This window comes from Entelurus aequoreus, linkage group LG11 (genome assembly GCF_033978785.1).
Source record: "Entelurus aequoreus isolate RoL-2023_Sb linkage group LG11, RoL_Eaeq_v1.1, whole genome shotgun sequence".
Classification (NCBI taxonomy): Eukaryota; Metazoa; Chordata; class Actinopteri; order Syngnathiformes; family Syngnathidae; genus Entelurus; species Entelurus aequoreus.
Genome location: NC_084741.1, coordinates 47233735 through 47255142, shown reverse-complemented (window position 1 = coordinate 47255142; position 21408 = coordinate 47233735). Strand labels below are relative to the sequence as shown.

Genomic DNA, 21408 nt, shown 5'->3' with positions numbered 1-21408 from the left:
GGGCCAACACAGATAGATAGACAAATAAATAATAAATAATATACCGTAGTAAGCATACACATAAATAATCTTTGTCTCAATAAAAAAAAAATAGGAAAAAAAAAAAGGTTCAAGATGTTCATCATAATTCTTGTTCTGTGTACTGTGTGAACACTTGTAGTTTGAACAGTCTCTTAAACTGAATCATATTGGTGCTTTGTTTGATTTCTTTGGTTAATCCATTCCATAATTTAATTCCACATACTGATATACTAAAGGTTTTAAGTGTTGTACGAGCATACAAATGTTTTAAATTAGATTTTCCTCTAAGGTTATATTTCTCCTCATTTATTGAGAAGAATTGTTGCACAGGTTATAGTGTGCTTTATACATCATTTTAGCTGTTTGTAAATGCACCAAATCGTTGAATTTCAATAATTATGATTTAATAAATAGAGGGTTTGTATGTTCTCTATATCCAACATTATGTATTATTCTAATTGATCTTTTTTGTAACACAGCTAGTAAATGAAGCGCACATTTGTAGTTGTTTCCCCATATTTCTACACAGTAACTCAGATATGGTACAACTAATTGATTGGATGAGCACGAGGAAAGCGGTAGGGAAAGTATACAATTTAAACGGGGCCTTTTACGCAAAACCAACTTTTTGTTACCTATTGGCGTCCCTAGTTTTGGTATATTTAGGATCTGCATAAGTCCTTAAAATTTGAAATCAAACCATGGAGGCACGGCGGTGAGATTAATTAAATCATTTTGCCTTTCTTCATACTTCCTCCAAATGAGCCGTTTGGAATGTTCACGTACTTGTGATGTTTTTCCCATTGGTGATGTTCGTGGCTATATCCATATATGGTAAAGTTTTACCCGAATAGCTTCACGCTAGTCTGCCATTGTAGTCTGACGCTGTAGTCAATAAGTTCCTTCTTTTTCTCCATCCTCTTGTTGTGGGGCAGACTGGCTCGTATATGTACATGCATCCTCCGCTGTTGCCATTTCTAATACAAAGTAGCATATAGTTTGAACTTATATCTGTCAGTAGACTCCAAATGGAAGCGCTAAAAACTATAACACGGCTGATAATGTGGAGGCACGTAAATAAAACCGCCCACAAAACGGCGCATCCTGAAGAGGTGGTCAGAAAGCGGCTTGAAGATGGTCTGTTAAACATAATTATGCAACGTTTTTACCAAAGAACCATCATTACATGTAATGTCGACCACAAGGAAGTGATATAAATGCAGAAAAACAACATACTGTGACCCCTTTAAATGAGATCGTTGTAAATGTTTTGGTGTGTGTGTTCTTTCGTTTTATTTTTAATTTTATATCCACACAAAAACATCACATTCCGGGAGATTCGTAACTTCAGTTGGGATGTAGGTACACAAGGGCATTATCCGGGAGTCTTATGAATACACCGCAAGAGTTGGCAGGTCTGTAACTAATCAACCTAGCAGTGGATTTTGTTTAGCCTCATCCTTTCATTAACATCATATCCAACATAAAAATTTTTTTTGCGGTGGATCCTGATAGAACTTTTGTTTTGTTATAAGTTTGGGTTGTGACTTCGTCCTCACTCTGTTGTTCAAAACAAACACATGCTATAACAAGTCCTGACAGTTTGTGAGGTATCATACTGAACTGGATGAAGCCATAAACATAACATCCAGTTAAATTTCCCTTTCCTCACATGCATGTTTTGGCTATAGTACAAATTATTTTTTTATACTATGTGAGAGGAAAGATTGTGTCATTATACAACAGGTGCTTTACTGGACTGGGAAAGGGTGGAGAATCTCTGCTTGACATATTATCTTTATAATGAGGAGGTTGTCGGTAGTCTGGAAGAATTTGTTCAACCAATAAACATTCCTTTTTGACCTTGTGTGCACCTATTGTGCAGATGTGTGGCTATTGTAGGCCAATTACACAGCAGCAGTTCAAATGTATGTGGGAGAAGTAAGACAACATGGACATACTGTAAGGTTAACTAAAGACTGTAATACCAAATCAAGGGTGGATGTCACTGTGAGAGAGGATAAAGGTAAAAATGACTAACATTCCACCTGTTGAATTTATATTGACCTGCCTTGTGTTTGGATATGGATATCATGCAGAGCCAATTGTCAGTGTGTGATTGAAAGAAAATAACTAGTTTTTTTAATGTATTGTCTCCTTCAAAACAACACATTTTTCACGTTTTTCTCATATAATGTAAAAACTCACCTGGCCGGGCATGGCTGGATGTTGCAGGGCATCACTCCTGTAGCTGGTCTTGATCTGGGATTACAGTATGACGTATTAACTTGCACTTGCATGTTTTTGTAACATGCGGGCTTGGTGTCCATATGGCCTGTGTGAAGAATAATAAACAATAATCAAATATGTCCTATAAACTTGCACAAAATTAAAATGATGCAGTTACCAAAATTTATGCTGGAATGCTATCAAATTAAAGCACAGGTATAACAGGAAAGCGAAGTCCAATTTGGAAAATGATAAACGCAAAGGTATGATTAGCCTCTAATGCTCAAAAGGGGCTCCGTACAAAATAATAGATTGCCATTCCTGAAACATGATGATCGGCCCTGCCTCTCCAACCACAGATATGTCAGTATTGATATTGATTGATTTGATTTGTCTGTAACTTGATCCTTAGTTTGCTTTTTGTCCCATAACGGTCAGAGAGGCCGCTTGCACTGCACTCCAAATAGTCTAAACCAGGGGTGTCAAACTCAAATACAGAGTGGGCCAAAATTTAAAACTGAACAAAGCTGCGGCCCAAGGTTGAACAAATTAACCTTTTAATAGGGACCCAAACAAGTTTTGCATTGAATATTGAACAAGCAAGGCTTGTGTATAACTTTATAGTGACATGCAAAATCGAGTTCCAGGTCAAATAATAATAATAATTTAAAAAAAATATCAATGGCATATCAAATACAATTTAAATAAAAATGGAATGCCTCTTTTCTATTTTCAGCCTTCTTCTCATTAACTTTTTCCACAGGCTAATACATTTGAAAATAAAATAACAATGAATAAACCAACAATTCAGGACTTTAAACTGCTCAGTTTGCAACACACTGATCTAATCTGATGTGCCCAAGCCAGATACCTGCCATCTTTTCTTGGATGCTAGTTCATTAATGTCGGGGCTCAGGCTTTGAGCTGAGGCAACCTTCATTATCGAACGAAGGTGTTCATCAGTCATTATATCTCGTAGTCCACCCGGACCACAGTCTTGGGGGCCTGCCTTAAAGGCACTGCTTTTAACGTACTCTACGAGCTGTTGTCACGTCCGCTTTTCATCCAGTCCAACGAGTGCTGGCCCAGTCACAAGATATGTGCGGCTTCTGTACGCACACACACGTGAATGCAACGTATACTTGATCAACAGCGATACAGGTTACACTGAGGGTGACCGTATAAACAACTTTAACACTGTTAGAAATATACGCCACACTGTGAATCTACACCAAACAATAATGACAAACACATTTCGGGAGAACATCCGCACCGTAACACAACATAAACACAACAGAACAAATACCCAGAACCCTTTGCAGCACTAACTCTTCCGGGACACTACAAAATACACCCCCCGCTACCACCAAACACCCCCCCCACCCTCCCACACACACACACCCTCCCAAATATATATATATATATATGTATATATATATAAATATATACAGTATATATATATATGTATATATATATATATATATATATATATATATATATATATATATATATATATATATATATATATATATATATATAAATATATATATATATATATATATATACTGTATATATTTATATATATATATATACTGTATATATATATATATATATATATATATATATATATATATATATATATATATATATATATATATATATATATATATATATATATATATATATATATATATATATATATATATATATATATATATATATATATATATATATATATATATATATATATATAACAATTCATACATTACATTACTTCAATTTATTTTCACATAAAAAACCACTATTTTTTAAGGTGTGGCAACTTTTATTTTATTTTGTAGCAGTCGTATCAACTTCCTTGTTCATTTAAGGTATCTGGTCAACTTACCGGAACTTTGTTTTCACGTTATCAAACTCCGCATGCAAGTGGCGTCGAGGCCACATTGGGGCCTGAGTGCGTTTATACTGGAGTCTGATAAAGACCACATTTTACTTGCAGTGTAAACAGTCAGGGGGAAAAAATCAGATTTAGAATAAATCAGATTCGGGCCACGTTGGCCTGTAGTGTAAACGTAGTCTTTGTCAGTCACACTCTTGAATAAAGCAAAAGGCCGCGATCGAGTGGTCTACAACCAGGACACAAAAGAGGTGGAGCTGGTTAGGATGGACTGCAACAGACCAGGGTGAGGAACTTTAACCTTTGGGGTCAATTAATGGGAACTTTACACTGGGGTGCTTTGTTCACATTCACAAAAGCAAGCACGTGCACATGCACAAACACACAAAGAGAAATGTGTAGTATGACTAATAAACACATGGCACACATACACACTTTTGCACAGTGACCTTTTGCCACAGATCACTTGGCATAGGTGATTAGAGCATGCTTTACATGTGGCTCTCTGTGTGCAAGTCTGTGATCTTAATAGTGGGCCACTACAGAACAAAAGCCAGTGGTCAAGCTATGCATGTGTGTGCTTGCTTGTTAGTGCAAATCTCTGTGGAGCTGTGAGTAAGTCTGTGTGTGCTTGCTTGTTAGTGCAAATCTCTGTGGAGCTGTGAGTAAGTCTGTGTGTAAACAATAAGACAACTAAGAGCAGCTAATGGACTCAGAGTAATGTTGGGAAGTGCGACTTCTCCAATTAAGCTGCAGTTAAAGACCTTATTAGAGGTCACAGAAGCTTGAGTGAACTTTGTGTTTGTTCCTTCATCTCCAAACTGTCCTCTTCGTCTTTAACCCACATTACGTAGTTCAAATAAATAGTTAAAGCTGGTAGGTTATTTTTCATCATACTGTCTTTGTCTGCACCGTAGTTGTATTTAACGTACTACAAAAAACTACAATCATTTTACAAAGTATTTACCTTGGAGACCGATCGCAGTGAAGTTGGTTTCATGTTGTTTCATATTTACCTCCTTAGCTACAGCCGCAGTTCACCCGTACTGTGACCAGACTGCTCTGTATCGGAACGGGGAGCTCATGCGAGAAGTGCCTTCTGATCTCTCTCTCTCTCTCTCTCTCTCTCTCTCTATGTCCACTACTTGATGTCCATATCCCCACCCCCCCACCCCACCCCCCCTCCACACTCCTGATTGTAAATAATGTAAATAATTCAATGTGATTATCTTGTGTGATGACTGTATTATGATGATAGTATATATGATAGTATATATCTGTATCATGAATCAATTTAAGTGGACCCCGACTTAAACAAGTTGAAAAACTTATTCGGGTGTTACCATTTAGTGGTCAATTGTACGGAATATGTACTTCACTGTGCAACCTACTAATAAAAGTCTCAATCAATCAATCAATGCCGCTCTGAACCGTGGTCGTTTATACTTAGGATAACGGATGTCTACAGTATTTCCTTCGAGCTGCTTCTCCGCCAAATACATCATTATCAAATTTTCCATATTTTCTCTGATAAATGTCTGAGGTTTAGATATTATTTTAACATCCTTGGCTGGGACAAAAACTGGCCCATGCTTCTGTAAGGTGCAAACTAGTGCTACACTGGAACTGTATCGCTATGTCGGCCAGACAGCTGGTTATGTTTTTGTTGATTAATGTCATTAATCCAATAATTATCATTCACTTCTTCTTTTAATTGCTCTCCTCCACACTCACTTTCTTCGTTCCAATGGGTGGGGTACAAAGTTATGTCGATCTCTAACTATGAGTTTTTGTTAGCGAGTAAAACCATATACAGTATTTACCGGATCTAAAGGGTTTCATTTTGACAATTGGTACGCCAACTAGCAGTGGGAAGGCTTGTAACTTAAATTTGTACTTAAAATTGAAAGCACAATAAAAAGCCAAGACACAGCTTGTAACTCAATATATTTATGAGTTGAGTTAGCGCTGTAAACTACATATTAAGAAGTTTGTGAGGGTGAAGATTAATAAACATACCTCCGGCACATGATGCTGAGCACTTGGAGCGTATGACGGCCCAAGTATAATTGTGTTTTATTTGATTCCTTCCATCATCGGCTTTATTGAGGGTGTATTCCCAAAGTACCCCTGGGTTCATTCCTTGCAACAGTATCTGAAATATAGTAACATCTAGTGACACCAATGGGATAAAAGTACAAAAAATGTATGCAGTGTTAAAACAAAATAAAAAATAAGAACATAATAACAACAGCTGAAAATTGTTAAGAAAGGCACTTATAATGCATTAAAACTTGCAGAGATATATCAAACCAATCAAAAGTACCTCTATAACAAGTGTCTCATTAATGGGGCCAACTGATATGAGGCTTTCTGGTCTGTTGTAAGGTCTCTTATATTCAAAAATTGCTCCCGCAATAGGATGTCTGCCTGGCCAGTCCACCGTCCAATGTCCATTCAAGAAGTAACGCCTCCGGGTGTCCCTGACAGCCAAGTAAGAGCTTGACGTATTCAGTTCTAGAATCCGTATACTTCGAGCACCTGCTGGGATGACGACCACACCATAGTACTCTGATAAAAACAAAACAGTTAGTTACTGTCAGTAGAATAGACAACATTAAATACAGTAAACATACATTATAATATGAACTGCAGTAATATAAAAACATTAAATTAAACATAGATTGAGAAACTTTTTTTTCCTATTGTTTTACAATAAATAATAAATAATTTATTTTTTTCCTTTTTTTGTCCTGGAGGTGGGAACCATTGGGTACCTCACAATTCAATTAAATTCTAAATTGTTTGGGTGACGATTTGATTCAAAATCGATTCACGATTCAACGCAATTCTCGTAATATAATATTTGTTATATCGATTATATTAAAACATTTTCAAAACAAGTTACAGGTTTCAAAAGCTCCTCTTGGCGGTTGAAGTACGACTTAAGCGCACAGTGTTGGCCTAAAAAAAATGTTTTTTTATTGATATATTTAAAAAGTTGTAATTATAAAAAATCACAATCTGTTAATCAATCTAATAAAAGAAAATAGAGCAACCCCAGCTCCTACCCAATCCAAGCTTTACAATACTTTGGATATAAATGTACAAAGCAATTGAGAAGACATAAGTACAATACTTATTAAATACTATACTAAAACATGACAACCAACATTTAATAAAAGCAACAGTATCAATAATTATATATAATGTTTTTTACGGGAACTGTTATGCAAAACCAATTTGTCTTACCTATTGGTACCTGTTTTTGTAAATTGCAATCTCCGTACGTCCCAGAAATTTTAGTTCAACCCAGCTTCATTCATACTTCTCCAAAGGAGTCGTTTGGAATTTTCTTGATTTGTGCCATTTTTCCCATTGGTGATATCAGCAGATATCTACATATACGGCAAAGTTTTACATGAAGAGGTTTGTGCAAGTCCGCCATTGTAGTCAGACGTAGTAGTCAATAAGTTCCTTCCTTTTCTCTATCTTATTCTGGGGCCGACTGGCTAGTACATGCACATGCATCTTCCGCTGTTGCCATTTCTTTTACAAAGTAGCATGTAATTTGACTTCATATCTGTCAGTAGACACGACATGGAGGCGTTAAAAAGTACAACATGGCGGAGTGGAGGCGCGTAAATAAGACCACCGACAAAACGTTGCATCCTAAAGAGACGGTCAGAAAGCGGCTTTAAGATGGTCTGTAGAACATAATCTATGCAAAATTTTAACCAAAAACAAAAACAAAACACCATTAGATGTTACGTAGGCCACAAAGAAGTGTTTCAAAATGTAGGAAAAAAATCATCATATGACCGTTTTTTAATCATTTGAAAATTATGAATCGATTTAGGATCTAAAAAAATTTAAATCGCGATTTGGATGTGAATTGATTTTTTTGAGCACCCCTATTATTTACTACTTTTAATATCAATTGGATGCTATTACAGGCTACATTATAGTCTAATAAAGTTGCATTTATTGTATGTATGCAATGCCCCGAGTATGTATATTTGTATGTAGTTTGCCCCTAAAAAGTACCTTAACTAAAATCTGTTTAAAATTGTGAGGTCAATAAAAACATAAAATCACAAAATGTTGATGTAATAAATAAATGTATGACAAATGAAAAATATTTTTACAGCTCTGAGAAATATATAATATATTTGTCCATGTACTAAAAGTGACCTACGGTTAGAATGATGCTGCTTCGCATATTGCCCTTTGTAGGTCTTGCAGGTGGAGTTATCTCCTTTACACACGCCGCAAACATCGAGTCCAGCCGTGGAGCCCAGCACGCGGTCACAGCCCACTCTCTGTGTGACAAAATAGGACAACTGCCTTGAGTTCACCAGAGACAAGTGCCTTTTATTTGGACATTCTAACCATGCAAAAACAGTATGTTGTGACAAATTTAAGTGCTTAGCATTTAAAATAAAACCTTATTACCTCACAAAGGCCGTCAATACAGACATTAGAACTGTCCTGTGAACAAAGTGTCCCATCCTTGACTTTGCTTGCAAGGGCAAAGAAGAAATCATAACCTTCAGCAAAGCAGTAAAGCTTGCATATATCTTGATCTGCATGGAGGAGAGAAATTGAGCTCTTAAGACATGTTTTGATCATTTATAATTATAATGTTCAATACTTCATACACATATGGGGCCTGATCTACTAAGAGCAAAATACCACGCGCTAAACAGTGTGCAAACTTTGAAATTGTTTGTCCTATTAGTGGGCGTGTTGCGGGTGATTTACGAAGATTATGTGCGCAATTGATAACAAGTGCAAAACTGGTGCAGAGTGCCCTATATAAATTAGGTTTTTGCCCGTACTACATACTGTGTCCAAGGTGACACTCATTTCCCTCCACATATTCATGACCTCATATGCTCCTACAGTTTCTAACCTATGTTGTTCTGTCTGTTGTGAAATATGCAGCGCAAACCACCTTTTTTGGGCGAAGTACAATCCAAACCAGTGGTTCTCAAACTTTTTTACCAAGTAGCTACCACCTCAAGAACACTAGGCTATTCAAGTACCACCATAATGACCAATATTAATATACAGTAGCGTAGTAGGCCGAAACATTAATTAATAACAAGGCAGAGGTTTTATTTAACTGTCATATAATTCAGCAAAATAACTAAATTAATTCCGTTTTTGAGATGGTCTGTTTAGTTTTTTACTGAAAAAGACACTCAAATGTACATGAAAATACAGAATGTGGGATTTACAATACTAACTATGAACAATAAAACACTGAATAATTAAAATATATGACCATTGCTACTCTAATGCAGACCACCTCCTTGATCGACATCTTTTATAATTGAGCAAATGCAACAAATATGCAACAAACATGGCGAGAAATAAAGGCAAAAGGATGAAAACATCCACTTATTCGATATAATATCACTGTTCTATGGTCACCGTAGTGTGTTGTTTATCTATTAATGACCAAACTATGTCTTGTGCACAATGAGTTTACGCCCAAACACATATTCCTCCCTCTATGAAAGCATCCAAACATGTCTGATATGTTTACCTGAACATCATTATCCAGCACCACTGGTCACATTGTGTATCACAGTCAGTTTAGCTGCATGTCATTACATAGAAACGGTGTGTCACTCATTTTATTTTTCACTAAAATTTTAACAATTGGAATCATTTCTATAGTTTGAAAATATCCAACGGGCCGCATTGAAATGTTAATTATGTTGTACTATGCCAAGATAGCTCAGTTAACTGCTTTTATTATGCTGTTTTGCAATACCCATGTCAGGTGACTTCACATTTGACACCTCATTGGCTGGTTCTGAGACAGGATCGATTGCTTCTGTCTTAATTTACCGGAACTGAGTCTTGCATTTTGATGCAGCAACTTTTTCGACACTGAATTTTTTTTTACAGAGAATTTTTATACACTGAAGTTATTTTCAACAAAATTGTCAGCATAATTTGATTTCACAAAATTTAAACACAAAAAATTAAGTTACATATACATTCAGTGTCAAAAAAAAGCTTTTGTATTAAAGACACAAATTAACCTCCATAAGTCCCAGAATTCCTGATTTTCCAAAGCCCTATTTTTACCTCTTCCTGGAAAGTTTTCACAATCTACATTTTTCAACTGTTTTTTGACCATTCCACCTTCAAAAGATTATTCTTAATTGGGACAACAACATTATAATTTTTCTTTTTGTACAAATTCCCCATTTTCCCGAAATCCCAGGAATTCCAAAATACCTATTTAAATCAGAACTGTTACTATGTTAACATGTTTCAACAATTTTGAAAAATTCTAACACCAACCCATTCAAATCATCTGGGACAGGGGTGTCAAACTCAAATACAGAGTGGGCCAAAATTTAAAACTGAACAAAGCCTTTAACAACTGCCTTTAACGTCCTCTACAAGCTGTCGTCACGTCCGCTTTTCATCCATTCTAACAATGTGCCGGCCCAGTCACAAGATACACACACACCTTGTAGCGTCCCGGAAGAGTTAGTGCTGCAAAGGGTTCTGGGTATTTGTTCTGTTGTGTTTATGTTGTGTTACGGTCCGGATGTTCCCCCGACATGTGTTTGTCATTCTTTTTTGGTGTGGGTTCACAGTGTGGCGTATATTTCTAACAGTGTTAAAGTTGTTTATACGGTCACCCCTCAGTGTAACCTGTATCGCTGTTGATCAAGTATGCGATGCATTCACTTGTGTGTGCGTGCAGAAGCCGCACATATTATGTGACTGGGCCAGCACTCATTGGACTGGATGAAAAGCGGACGTGACGATTTTCGGGAGGGGCACTGAAATTTGGGAGTCTCCCGGGAGGGTTGGCAAGTATGAGAATTAGCGGTGAATGCGATGTTACCGCGGCACCACCGCTGTATATAATTGGCGGACCAGCTTTAGTGTTAATTTGATATTGCCTCAAGGGCCAAGTGAAATTACACGGCGGGCCAATATTGGCCCGCGGGCTAGAGTTTGACACCCATGATCTAGGACAATTACCTATAGTTTAAAAAATTCCCATTTTTCACACATTTCTAGGAAATTCTTCTTCAAATGAATGGACATATTTATATTTATACAATGCCCAAAATTCTAAAAATGTTGTGCCATTTTTTTACTTGATTCCGACCTTTCAACCATCAACCCACACTCCTCCTCACATATGTTGAACACAAAACATGTTGTCCCTTTCCCAGAATTCCAAGTTTTCCCGGAATTCCCATTAATTTTCTCCCTATTGACAATGACTTCGAAATATACAATCGGATGCATATCCCGCATTTCTCATCCGATTTGAACTGTTCCACCAGCCACACACATACATAAAAGTAATTAATTAGGTTACTCATTACTAGAAAAACTAACGTTATTTTGTAACACCGTTTTTGGAAAACTGGTTGACATAGGACGGAAGATTCTGTGTCCATTGTCTGTCCTTGCTGCGCAATCGCCTCCTTTGTCACAGCCATGTGCAAACTATACCAAACTATACCAGCTTGCACGCACATTTGAAATGTGCTAAATATAGATGCAAAACTGCGGTTGCAAAACACTTTCAATCTTGATAAATTATATTGTGATCACCAAATGATTATATTTGCATGTACTTCGCTAAATGTATCGCACTCAGTAATTTGCTGATATAAGGGACAGGGCACAAGCTTAGAAGATCAGCTTTGTGTGCCTTGTCAAATTTGCAGGTGTTTTATTACACACAAACTTTAGCAGATCAAACCCATATTGTACACATGAACCAGAGTATTGGGACATTGGTATTATGTGGAATATCATAGGATCTTCTTTTGGATAAACTGAATTAAATGTGGAGTGGACTTTCTGTGGGAATTTTATCCAGAAGAGTAATATTATGCTCAAAGGTCACTGATGCTAAATTCAACTTCTTCATTCAACTGTGGCTTTATGGATATTGCTGTGTGCACTGTGACACCAACCTGTTTCCACAAAATTGGTAGCATTGAATATAACCCCCAAAACCTAACACTAATTCTGACCACTAACCATAACCCCCCTATGGAAAAAGGGGGGAATTGGGAAACTATTAATTCATAGATGTGTGTCCAAATTGTTGTCTCACCATCCACTCTTGTGTATGGACTCCATGTGTAGTGCCATCCTCTGAACTGTTTACTGTTAAACTCAGCACATTGCTGTGTTCTGTAATCAACGGCATTCAGGGGACAATCCTGAGTGTTGCACAGCTTATACGACCTGGAGGAGCCTTCACAGAACTTTCCTCCATAAGCAGGTCTGCAACAAAAATCCAAATTTTAGATCATCAACATTGTTACAAAACATGTCCATATCGTCTGATGAGCATTTGCAATCTTCAATTTAATGGTTGGCCATATTTGTACTGACAAAGTGTTTGTATTGTATGGAACCGGGAGATACTATTTTGTGAAGGGTTCTCAGTGTATATCCGCAGGCAGTGATCACTATTTAAGCCACTGTCATGTAGCTAATTTCTTTCCTCTCAAATTTCCTTCTCATGATTCCTACTTTGACTGTCTCAAAAACATTTCTTTGTTAGCCTTTTTCTCACCCGCTAAGCTTGTCTATCATTGCCTATCTCTGTCTTCTTTCCAATGCCCCCTTTCCCCTCCTTTCTTCCCCTCTATGTCTACTTTAGCCCACCATTTGTCAAGAACTTGGCAAGACCTGATAAAGAGGAGCCCCAGATTTTGATAGAAGGCACCAGGGCTGACTGGCTATGCAAATATTCTCAAGTGATTTATGAGAGAGGGAATAAGTGAACAGATAAGAAATGAAGCGGTTGAGTCACGTTCCCAACACAGTAGCAAATAGTATGATGACAGACCCCAAAATTACAATGAGTTTAAAAATCCCAATAGGTGGAATTTATTGGGTTGTTCAGTTATTTTAGATCCAAAACCCACAGTGGAACTTGCATTGATTGACTGGCCTTGTACATGCAACCTCCATCTATCCGTCCATTTTCTATAAGGCTTGTTTTCATCAGGGTCGTGGGCATTGAGCTGGTGCCGAGCCCAGCTGACTTATGGCCAGAGGGTGGGTACACCCTAGAGTTATACCCTCCAACTAGCCTAACGTGAATGTTTTTGGAATGTGGAACAAAGTTAGAATACTGTACACAGAGAAAACACAAACGCTAAACTGCGACGTTCAAATGGAAATTCAAACCCAGATCTCCAGCCTGGGCCACTGCACGGCATATTTCTTTAACTGGTTACACTTTTCACTTCAAAGTGTGGATTCAAATGGTCTAATTAATGTACAGTACTCTTGCTAAAGGCCATTGCAATGTATATGACTTGGATATTGTACAAAAAAACTTTCTTTTTAATAAGACTATCCAGCAATGTGTGCTTCAAAGTGCTAGATGCAACAACATCATTGACACACATTGAAAACAGTCCAAAAACTATATACTGCATTTGCAATGATATGTATGTTATTCTTCACCTTGGTTTAATGCAGTGCCTCTCACGATAGGTGACACCACTCTCGCAGCTTCGCGAGCAGACGGACCAAGACGACCACTCTGACCACTGGCCATGCTGGGGCCTTGGACCCTCATCACCCTGTTTCACACACTGCCCCCTTCGACACCACTGGATAAGAGAATGGCAACATGCATATGGTCAGTCATAAAAGCATCAGAAACACAAAAGTGCACCATGTGCTTTAAATAAATGACAGTTATATGTTCAAAATTCTCTGACGGAGGCTGAAGTGTTAGCCGAAACTGTCAGAAGGTAAGAAAATATTTGTCTGAACACAAGAATTGTGAACATATATGTAAGAAGACAAGATGAACGCAATCGATTTAAATGACAGTTAACTTTTTAAAAGTATTCAAAGTATTGTACACACTAAAAAATGTTGGGTTGAAAAATAACCCAATTGTAACCCAACTGCTGGTTAAGAAAAGGACAAAACGCCTTATTTGAGTTATTTTAATTCAACATTTTGGTTTAATTTTTTCAACCCAACTTTTGCGTTGAAATATTTAACCAAAAAGTTGAGTTATGATAACTTAATGTTGGGTTATTCCCAACCAAACTATTGGGTTGAATTATTTAACCCAAAAGTTGAGTTATGCTAACTCAATGTTGGTTGATTCATATCCCAACTACTGGGTTAAATTTATTTAACACAAAAACTGAATTATGCTCACTACAATGTTGGGTTATTCCAAACCCAACTATTGGGTTGCGCAATTTAGCGCTCCTTGACCCAATAGTTGGTTACAAAATTATACATGTTACTGCTGGTTTGTCCTACTCCTTCCCAACAACTGATCGAAATTACCAGTGTGCCAGTGTGCCTGTAGCACAGGAAGCTAACGGAATAGCGAACAAGAAAAGCTTAGCATGTAAACAGGCAAACAAAAACGCGAAGCTTAGCTCAGGAATCAAATTAGTAGCCGTCGTAACTGTTGCGTGGAAGCAAATAAGAAAGCCAGACTGAGTGTGGCGAAAAGCGGGTAATAAGTGGCTCTCTGGTTACTGCCCAAGAGCAGGTGAGCGTCCCGAACACTAATCAGAGGCAGGTGAAAACAATCTGCAGTCATGGCAACTAAAATACAAACCCAGGGGTGCTCAAAACAGGAACTGAGAGAGTCAAAAACTAAACAAACATGATCCGGGCAGCGGCTCATGACAATAGCAGTTCTATACAGCATGCTCAAATATTTTCATGTACATAAGATGTGTGATTGTAAATAATGTTAATGAGATTAATCCTTAATAAAATTCCCTTCAAGAAAAAATTACCGTTTTAGGAAAAAAAGCCTTTTACCCAAAAATGCTTTACTCATTGAAAAACAACACCAAAATGGTTCATAGTTTTGAAAACACAGACATTTAGTTAAAATAATACCCTTATAACCCAAAAAATGGATCGGTCTTCATAAAAATAACTCCAAAATTTAACCCAACACTCGCAACTCATAAATTGGGTTATCAAAATAGCCCAGCATTGTTTAGTGTGTAGAACTTTGAATTTACCCACGTGCTACTTTTAGACTGCCTCTCCTAACAGTTTAATTAAGAGAGCTAAACCACATGCAGAAAATGCCTGAAAATTATATTGCATTCTCCATATATATTTATTTCAGCAGATACTGATACTTTGAAAACAATGAAACTAGAAATACTGCTGAACACAATGCATAAATCAATTATAGTATGCTTTATAACTTTCTTCCTCAGTAAAGAAAACATGGAGGGCTGCTCTGGGGGTCTTTCGTCTCCTGAATTGCAAAGACAAATTCCTGTTTTACTCCAGCACTCGTCAAAAATACATTTGGTTTTGCGCTTAAAATGATCAAGTACAAGTGAGGTCAGGTCTCACTTGGGTTCAAAATTACCCTCATTCTCTGCATCGGGCCCATTTACAAACACGTTCACATGCGATCCAGCCAGCTAGCTAATGTACAAAAAGGATGGTCGATTAGGTTGGTAAATATATTTTGCCCCAAAAATTATGCAATGTATGATTGATGAAAGTGAGGCTGAACACATGCTAATTTTGATTTAATCATAATTACACGGCAAAACGAAAACATAGCACTTAACCAGTTTATGACCCAAAGACATAGTTCAAAGGGACCATGACCTCGCTCCAAGTCCCTGAATGTAATGTGAGATGATAATCTGAAATTCAGACTCGTGTCACAAGCGTTTTTTATCATGATCTGGATCTCTTTGTGTTCAGATGACATCAGGCATGTTGCAGGAAACTTCCTTTTGGAATGATCCATGTTGATAGTTGGGGCACATGCACAGCTGTTCTCGTTCTCACCAAGTTTTCATGCCTCTGCACGAATCCCCCCCACACACATACATGTCTCGGACTTATCTTGCGGTTCTCCACTAAGAACGGGAACAGCTGATTTCCCCTGAAGTTGTTCCCTGACCGAGAGCCACAGATTTCTAAGTAAGCTTGTCATTGTTTGTGTTCTGTTAATTGTCCCGTGGAGGGAAAGGGTGGGATTAAGCCATCAGGTTCAATAGATCGAGTACCAAATGCCTATGAGGGATGGTTGGGCGGTTGGAGAGAGGCTGAGAGAGGGAATGAGCCCCTTAGGGAGAATCATTTTAAAAGAACGAAGGAAAGAAACAATAAATAAAGAGCACAGATTGCTTTCTGGCACAGATCCCAAGAGCCCATTTTTTGCTACATCAGCAACAAAGCAGTTGCAGTTGCTCCCTGAAGAAGAATATTGTATCGACATTGCACTTGAATTAGCTCAAATCTAATTTATAGTCAAGGTCATCCAAACGTTTTACTTATAATCAAAACGAAAAATTAGCTGATGGTCCTGGGCCAGCACTTAAAACTGCTGTGTCAGGAAATTTCATGAAATATATCAGCTACTGTTCTGTGCTCTATTGGTCAATGTATGTTGCTCTGCAAAAGCTTTAAAATGCACTGTCCTTGCACAAACAAATACTGAACTAGGAAGGTATAACGAAGTTGGTTGCTGCTTTGTAAAAATGACAACCTTCGCACTTCTGAGAATACTTCTCCAGGATGTTGGTGTATCTTTGGGATCATTTGTAATGTCAAAGGTTACAATGTAGCTCATCCCAAATGTGTGTCCAAAATTTGATATGGTTTAGGTCAAGCCTCTCAGGTTTTTCGGCATCAAACTCATCCAATCTTGCCTTTTTAGACCTAGCATTGTGCACTGTGGTACAGTCATGCTCGAATCCAAAATGTGCCTTGTCAAAACTGCTGAAGTTGGAAGCATAGAATTGTCATAAGTAAAAAATCCTGATTATTCAACTCTCCATATGTCTCCATAACTGTATTTTCATTGTGGATCCTGTTCACTATTTGTCTCATATGATATTTAATCCTTCAGTGATCTGTAACCCCCTTCAAGGAGGAATGTAAGTCTGGCACCACTAATGTGTTAAAGGGAAAACCCCCTCTACATTTCAGTCGCTTAAGTCTTTTGAAACTTCGTAGTCTATTTGAGGTATTCTAGTTTCAAAGCTCCAGTTTTGTGTTTTTTTGTATCTATATTGTACTGTATTTATTTGTTATGATGTTGCCATGGTGCCATATGCTTGTTTTAATTAACCAGATTTGCACACATAAACAACTTTTTTTCCCCCCACACATACAAATGCCTGTTGGCACGAGTGGCTACAGTGGGACTACATTTCTCCTCCAAAAGATGACTACAGAAGCCAAACATTTTTAGTAAGACTGCTCAAATTGGCACTAACATTTACACCCTTGTCTACACTGGAACTTTTGTGATTTTTTTCTTCTTTTGCTGGGTTGAAAAAAAAACACGTCCACACACGTGTTGGATCAACAATAGTCACTTCCAGACAGGAAGACTGAGTAAAAAACTATGCAATACATAAGCCTCAGCTGTATGTGGCGCTGTACATACAAAAACAGAGCTACTAGAAAGTCTTCCCTCACAATAACATTGCTAAAGCGCAGATTACAGCAACTCAAGAGACAACGATGTGCATATGCACATCGCTGAATTTTTATTTGTATTTTTAAGCGGCATTATGGTGATATTATTCTCATTTTAATGGCTGTTTCCAGGTGTCTTAATTGAAGCGATCAGATTAAATCTGATCGTTTTCAGGAAGTTTCTTTATCATTTATTATGTGTGGTGTACACGGCATCCAAACTTCAAGTGCAATATAATGTTTCACCTTTCCGGGGCACTGGACTTATTCCAGCATCAGAGGCACATAACAGCAAACATACTTGAGTCTATGGAAGGATACTCAGAAGGCCAGATTTGAAAGATGAACAGATTTTCGCACCCAAAGTGCAAGTCTTGGATAAAGGCGCACATGAACAAACGATGTCTACACTAAGCCGGATAACCCCTTAAACAAATAATTATTTAGCCTAAACATCGTGTCAGCCACACTAAACCATCGTTTAAGATAACCCTCCTTGGATAATTTAAGTGCGCCGTGTATTTCTTGAATCTCCTGCTCTTAGCTTTGTATGGACTCATTGATCGTTTACAAACTGAGTTCGGAGAGGAAGTGAAGTCAGGAAGACCGCACCCCACACAGGAAGTGACGTCAGAAAGAACGCGCCACAACCAGCGTCAGAACAACCGTAGCTAACCACTGGAAAGATGGAGGCGAGTCATCCAGACATGCCCGTGTTTGTCATTCTTCTACATGTACAGACGCTTGTGGAAATCACACATGAATACCTTAAGTGAAGGAAACGCGCGATTGCAGCTATTTCGTATACAACACATCTCAAACGGCAAGAGAAGGAGAGACAACAAGAATGCAGGCTCCCGTGGATGTGTGCTTTCCAATACCTGGCCGTCGAGTCAAGACTATGGAAAACATCAAATGCATTTGGACTGGCAAAGCAGACTGTATCAGTTATTGTCCGCCATGTATGTCGCGGACTCAACGTCTAGGTCCAGAGTATATAAAGTCACCAAAAACGAATGGACAATGAAGGTGAAGGCAAAAGAGTGAGGAGTGTCCTGGCCAGATATCTAGATCCCTAGATTGATTGTTGTCAAATGTTCTTTGTCACATTGTTTACCTTTACATGTCCATTAAAGATTTGATTAATTTATGATGGCTCAGGTGTGATTCACTACAATAGGGCTCCACAGCACACTGGATTCCAGTTAATTGAAATACCACAACACTGGATATTGTTCAGATAAGTTACATTTTATTTAAGAACTTGCACACAAAGCAGCACTGGAGGTGACTATGACGTGCGTATTTTCTGTGCATGTGTACTAGGTCGGGTTGCGCCGGCGGACGGAGGGGGGCAGGGGGTCTTAAACGACCATTGTGTGTATGTGGACAAAGGATAAGGTTAGGTGGGATTTACCCTAGGTTGAAGGGGCCAGAATCTGTGCAGTTGTACACATTTTTTCATTGAAGCACATGGGAGAATAGGGCCTAAATTGTTTAAGTGCCCAAGTAGTCAAATAAACAAAATCTATTTACCACCAAGTTTACAATGTGTGGTCTGTTGCAAGAAAATATAATGAAAAATAAGAAAACAATTTTTTCGAACCTGTGACGCAAACTAATACATTTACACCCACAATGCTTTGTCTACACCTTTACCTGTTTAGATCAATAATTCTGGAAATAAACCTGTGTTCTGGCAGCACGATACAAGTTAATCTAGTAACATGTAAGGTCTGCTCATGTCAACTGCCCACTGGAAGTAATTGATGTTTTAAGTGACACTCCCATAGAGTAACAGTGCAGTGAAACCAAACTCACGTACACGTACAAATATGTATTCAAACAGGTAGACTTGGCGTAAGAACAAAGATAGACGTGTTAGAAGGGTTATTTTCAATGTCTGCATTTCCCATGTCTGACGCGGAAGATAATCTTGTCCCGCTGTTCGATCAACTTGTTTTCAACAATTTCATTTGTTTCTGCAACACACCATCCATCCATGCATTTTTTACCGCTTGTCCCTGTCATGTCTTGGTGATCATGTTTAGTTTGGCTATGTTCTGTTTGGTTTTTGCACTCTGTCAGTTCCTGTTTTTCACTCCCTGTTTTGTTTCCATGACTACCAATCAGTTCACCTGTCCTCACGACTCACACACCTGATTCATTTGAACTCACGCACCTGTTTTCAATCACCACATGACTATTTAAGCCTGTCATTTTCTGTTGGTCAGCCTGGCGACATCACATTCATGCTCTGCACTCTTGACATGCTGCTTACACCAGAGGTGGGACCAAGTCATTGCTTTGCAAGTCACAAGTAAGTCTCAAGTCTTTGCCCTCAAGTCTCGAGTCAAGTCCCGAGTCAAGACAGGCAAGTCCCGAGTCAAGTCCAAAGTCAAGACTGGAAAGTCTCAAGTCAAGTCACAAGTCATGCATTTTGAGTTTCGAGTCCTTTCAAGTCCTTTTAACCACAGACTAATATTTTTACACAGATTGTGTATGCTTTTAAAACGTTGTATTTATTTATTAAAACAAGTGCATTTGAAATAGCAGGAAAAAAAATAGTACTGACATTGCAATTCATAATAGCACTATTAACCAGTCATTTTAATAGTGTAAACAAATTTAAACATTTAACTCATTCCTTTACAGAATAAACACATTTGCAAAAACAAGTGCAACTGTACTTATTTGTACAAAAGTGTTAACATTGTATGTCCATGGCATATTGCATTGTAACTAGTTCTACAGCAGTTTCTATTCTGTTCTTACCTTATCTCATTGATCTCATCTCATACTGTATGTGTGTTGATGTGTGCGTACACATGAAAAACATAACAAATACATGAACATAACAATGAACAGAGTTGTACTTTTTAAATGTCAGGGCCCTATGCAATATGTACACATATTCTTAATATAGTATACATTTTAACTGACCTTTATTTGACTATGTTTGTCTTTTTGTAGGTGGCTAAAATACGCGGTGCTGCTGACCGCCGTCTAACGTTACGTTATTGTGTGTGATACATTGACTAACGTAACGTTATGTATAGGTACCTCATGCAACCCTTCTTAAAAAAAATCACTTGACAAAAAGTATGAATAAGGTAGCGAACTGCAGTGGACGCAACAGATTGCCGTGTTTGCAATGACGTTATAACCACAGACATCTTATAAGTAGACGCAGCATTGGTTGCTGTGACGCGAGCAATTTGCATCTTGAAGTGGTGATGAGGAGCCGGCGAGTAGCCTAAACTGACAGTTGACAGGTAGAAAACAAAGATGCCGGGCTGGTGTTCAGCGTTTTCCTGCTCAAATGAGCGGACTGTTGAAAATAGGAATCGGGGGATTACTTTTCACAAGTAAGATTTAACATTAATGTACTATTGGTTGTATTTTATGAAAATAACATTACCACAGAGTTGAGAAGGAGCAAAGATCTTCAATATTTGTATGTGAAAATCACAAAGAAATCTTCTGGGGGAGGATGACGCCCCTAAAGGGGTTTGGTTTACAAACTTTCAGCCCCACCTAAAACAAAATTCACCAGCCGCTACTGATTATGATGCATTCTCATTTTAGGCAAAATATAAGACAATACTTTCTTAACAGTATAATTGTAACCAGGAATAAGTCTTCAAGTAACAATATTCAAATACTAACATTGTTGGGTAAGACAGCATTTGGTTTTATTCTGAATCCAGTGAAACAGATTGGTGGTTTTAGCTGATATAAAGACTTTCAGGTGTTTATATATGTTTAAGTATTTGGCAGACGCTTTTATC

At 37.9% G+C, this 21408-nt stretch overlaps 1 protein-coding gene across 1 annotated transcript in view; it reads right to left on the bottom strand.

The window, feature by feature from the left end:
- Positions 1-21408, bottom strand: part of LOC133659655 (A disintegrin and metalloproteinase with thrombospondin motifs 16) — a 107098-nt gene that overhangs the window by 25614 nt on the left and 60076 nt on the right. Inside the window, exons 12-18 of the mRNA XM_062062240.1 lie at positions 13634-13782; positions 12264-12436; positions 8603-8733; positions 8346-8469; positions 6474-6718; positions 6167-6302; positions 2230-2356 (exon numbers count right to left, since the gene is read on the bottom strand). Coding sequence (XP_061918224.1) covers positions 2230-2356; positions 6167-6302; positions 6474-6718; positions 8346-8469; positions 8603-8733; positions 12264-12436; positions 13634-13782 — 1085 coding nt within the window. The remainder of the gene's footprint in view (positions 1-2229; positions 2357-6166; positions 6303-6473; positions 6719-8345; positions 8470-8602; positions 8734-12263; positions 12437-13633; positions 13783-21408) is intronic.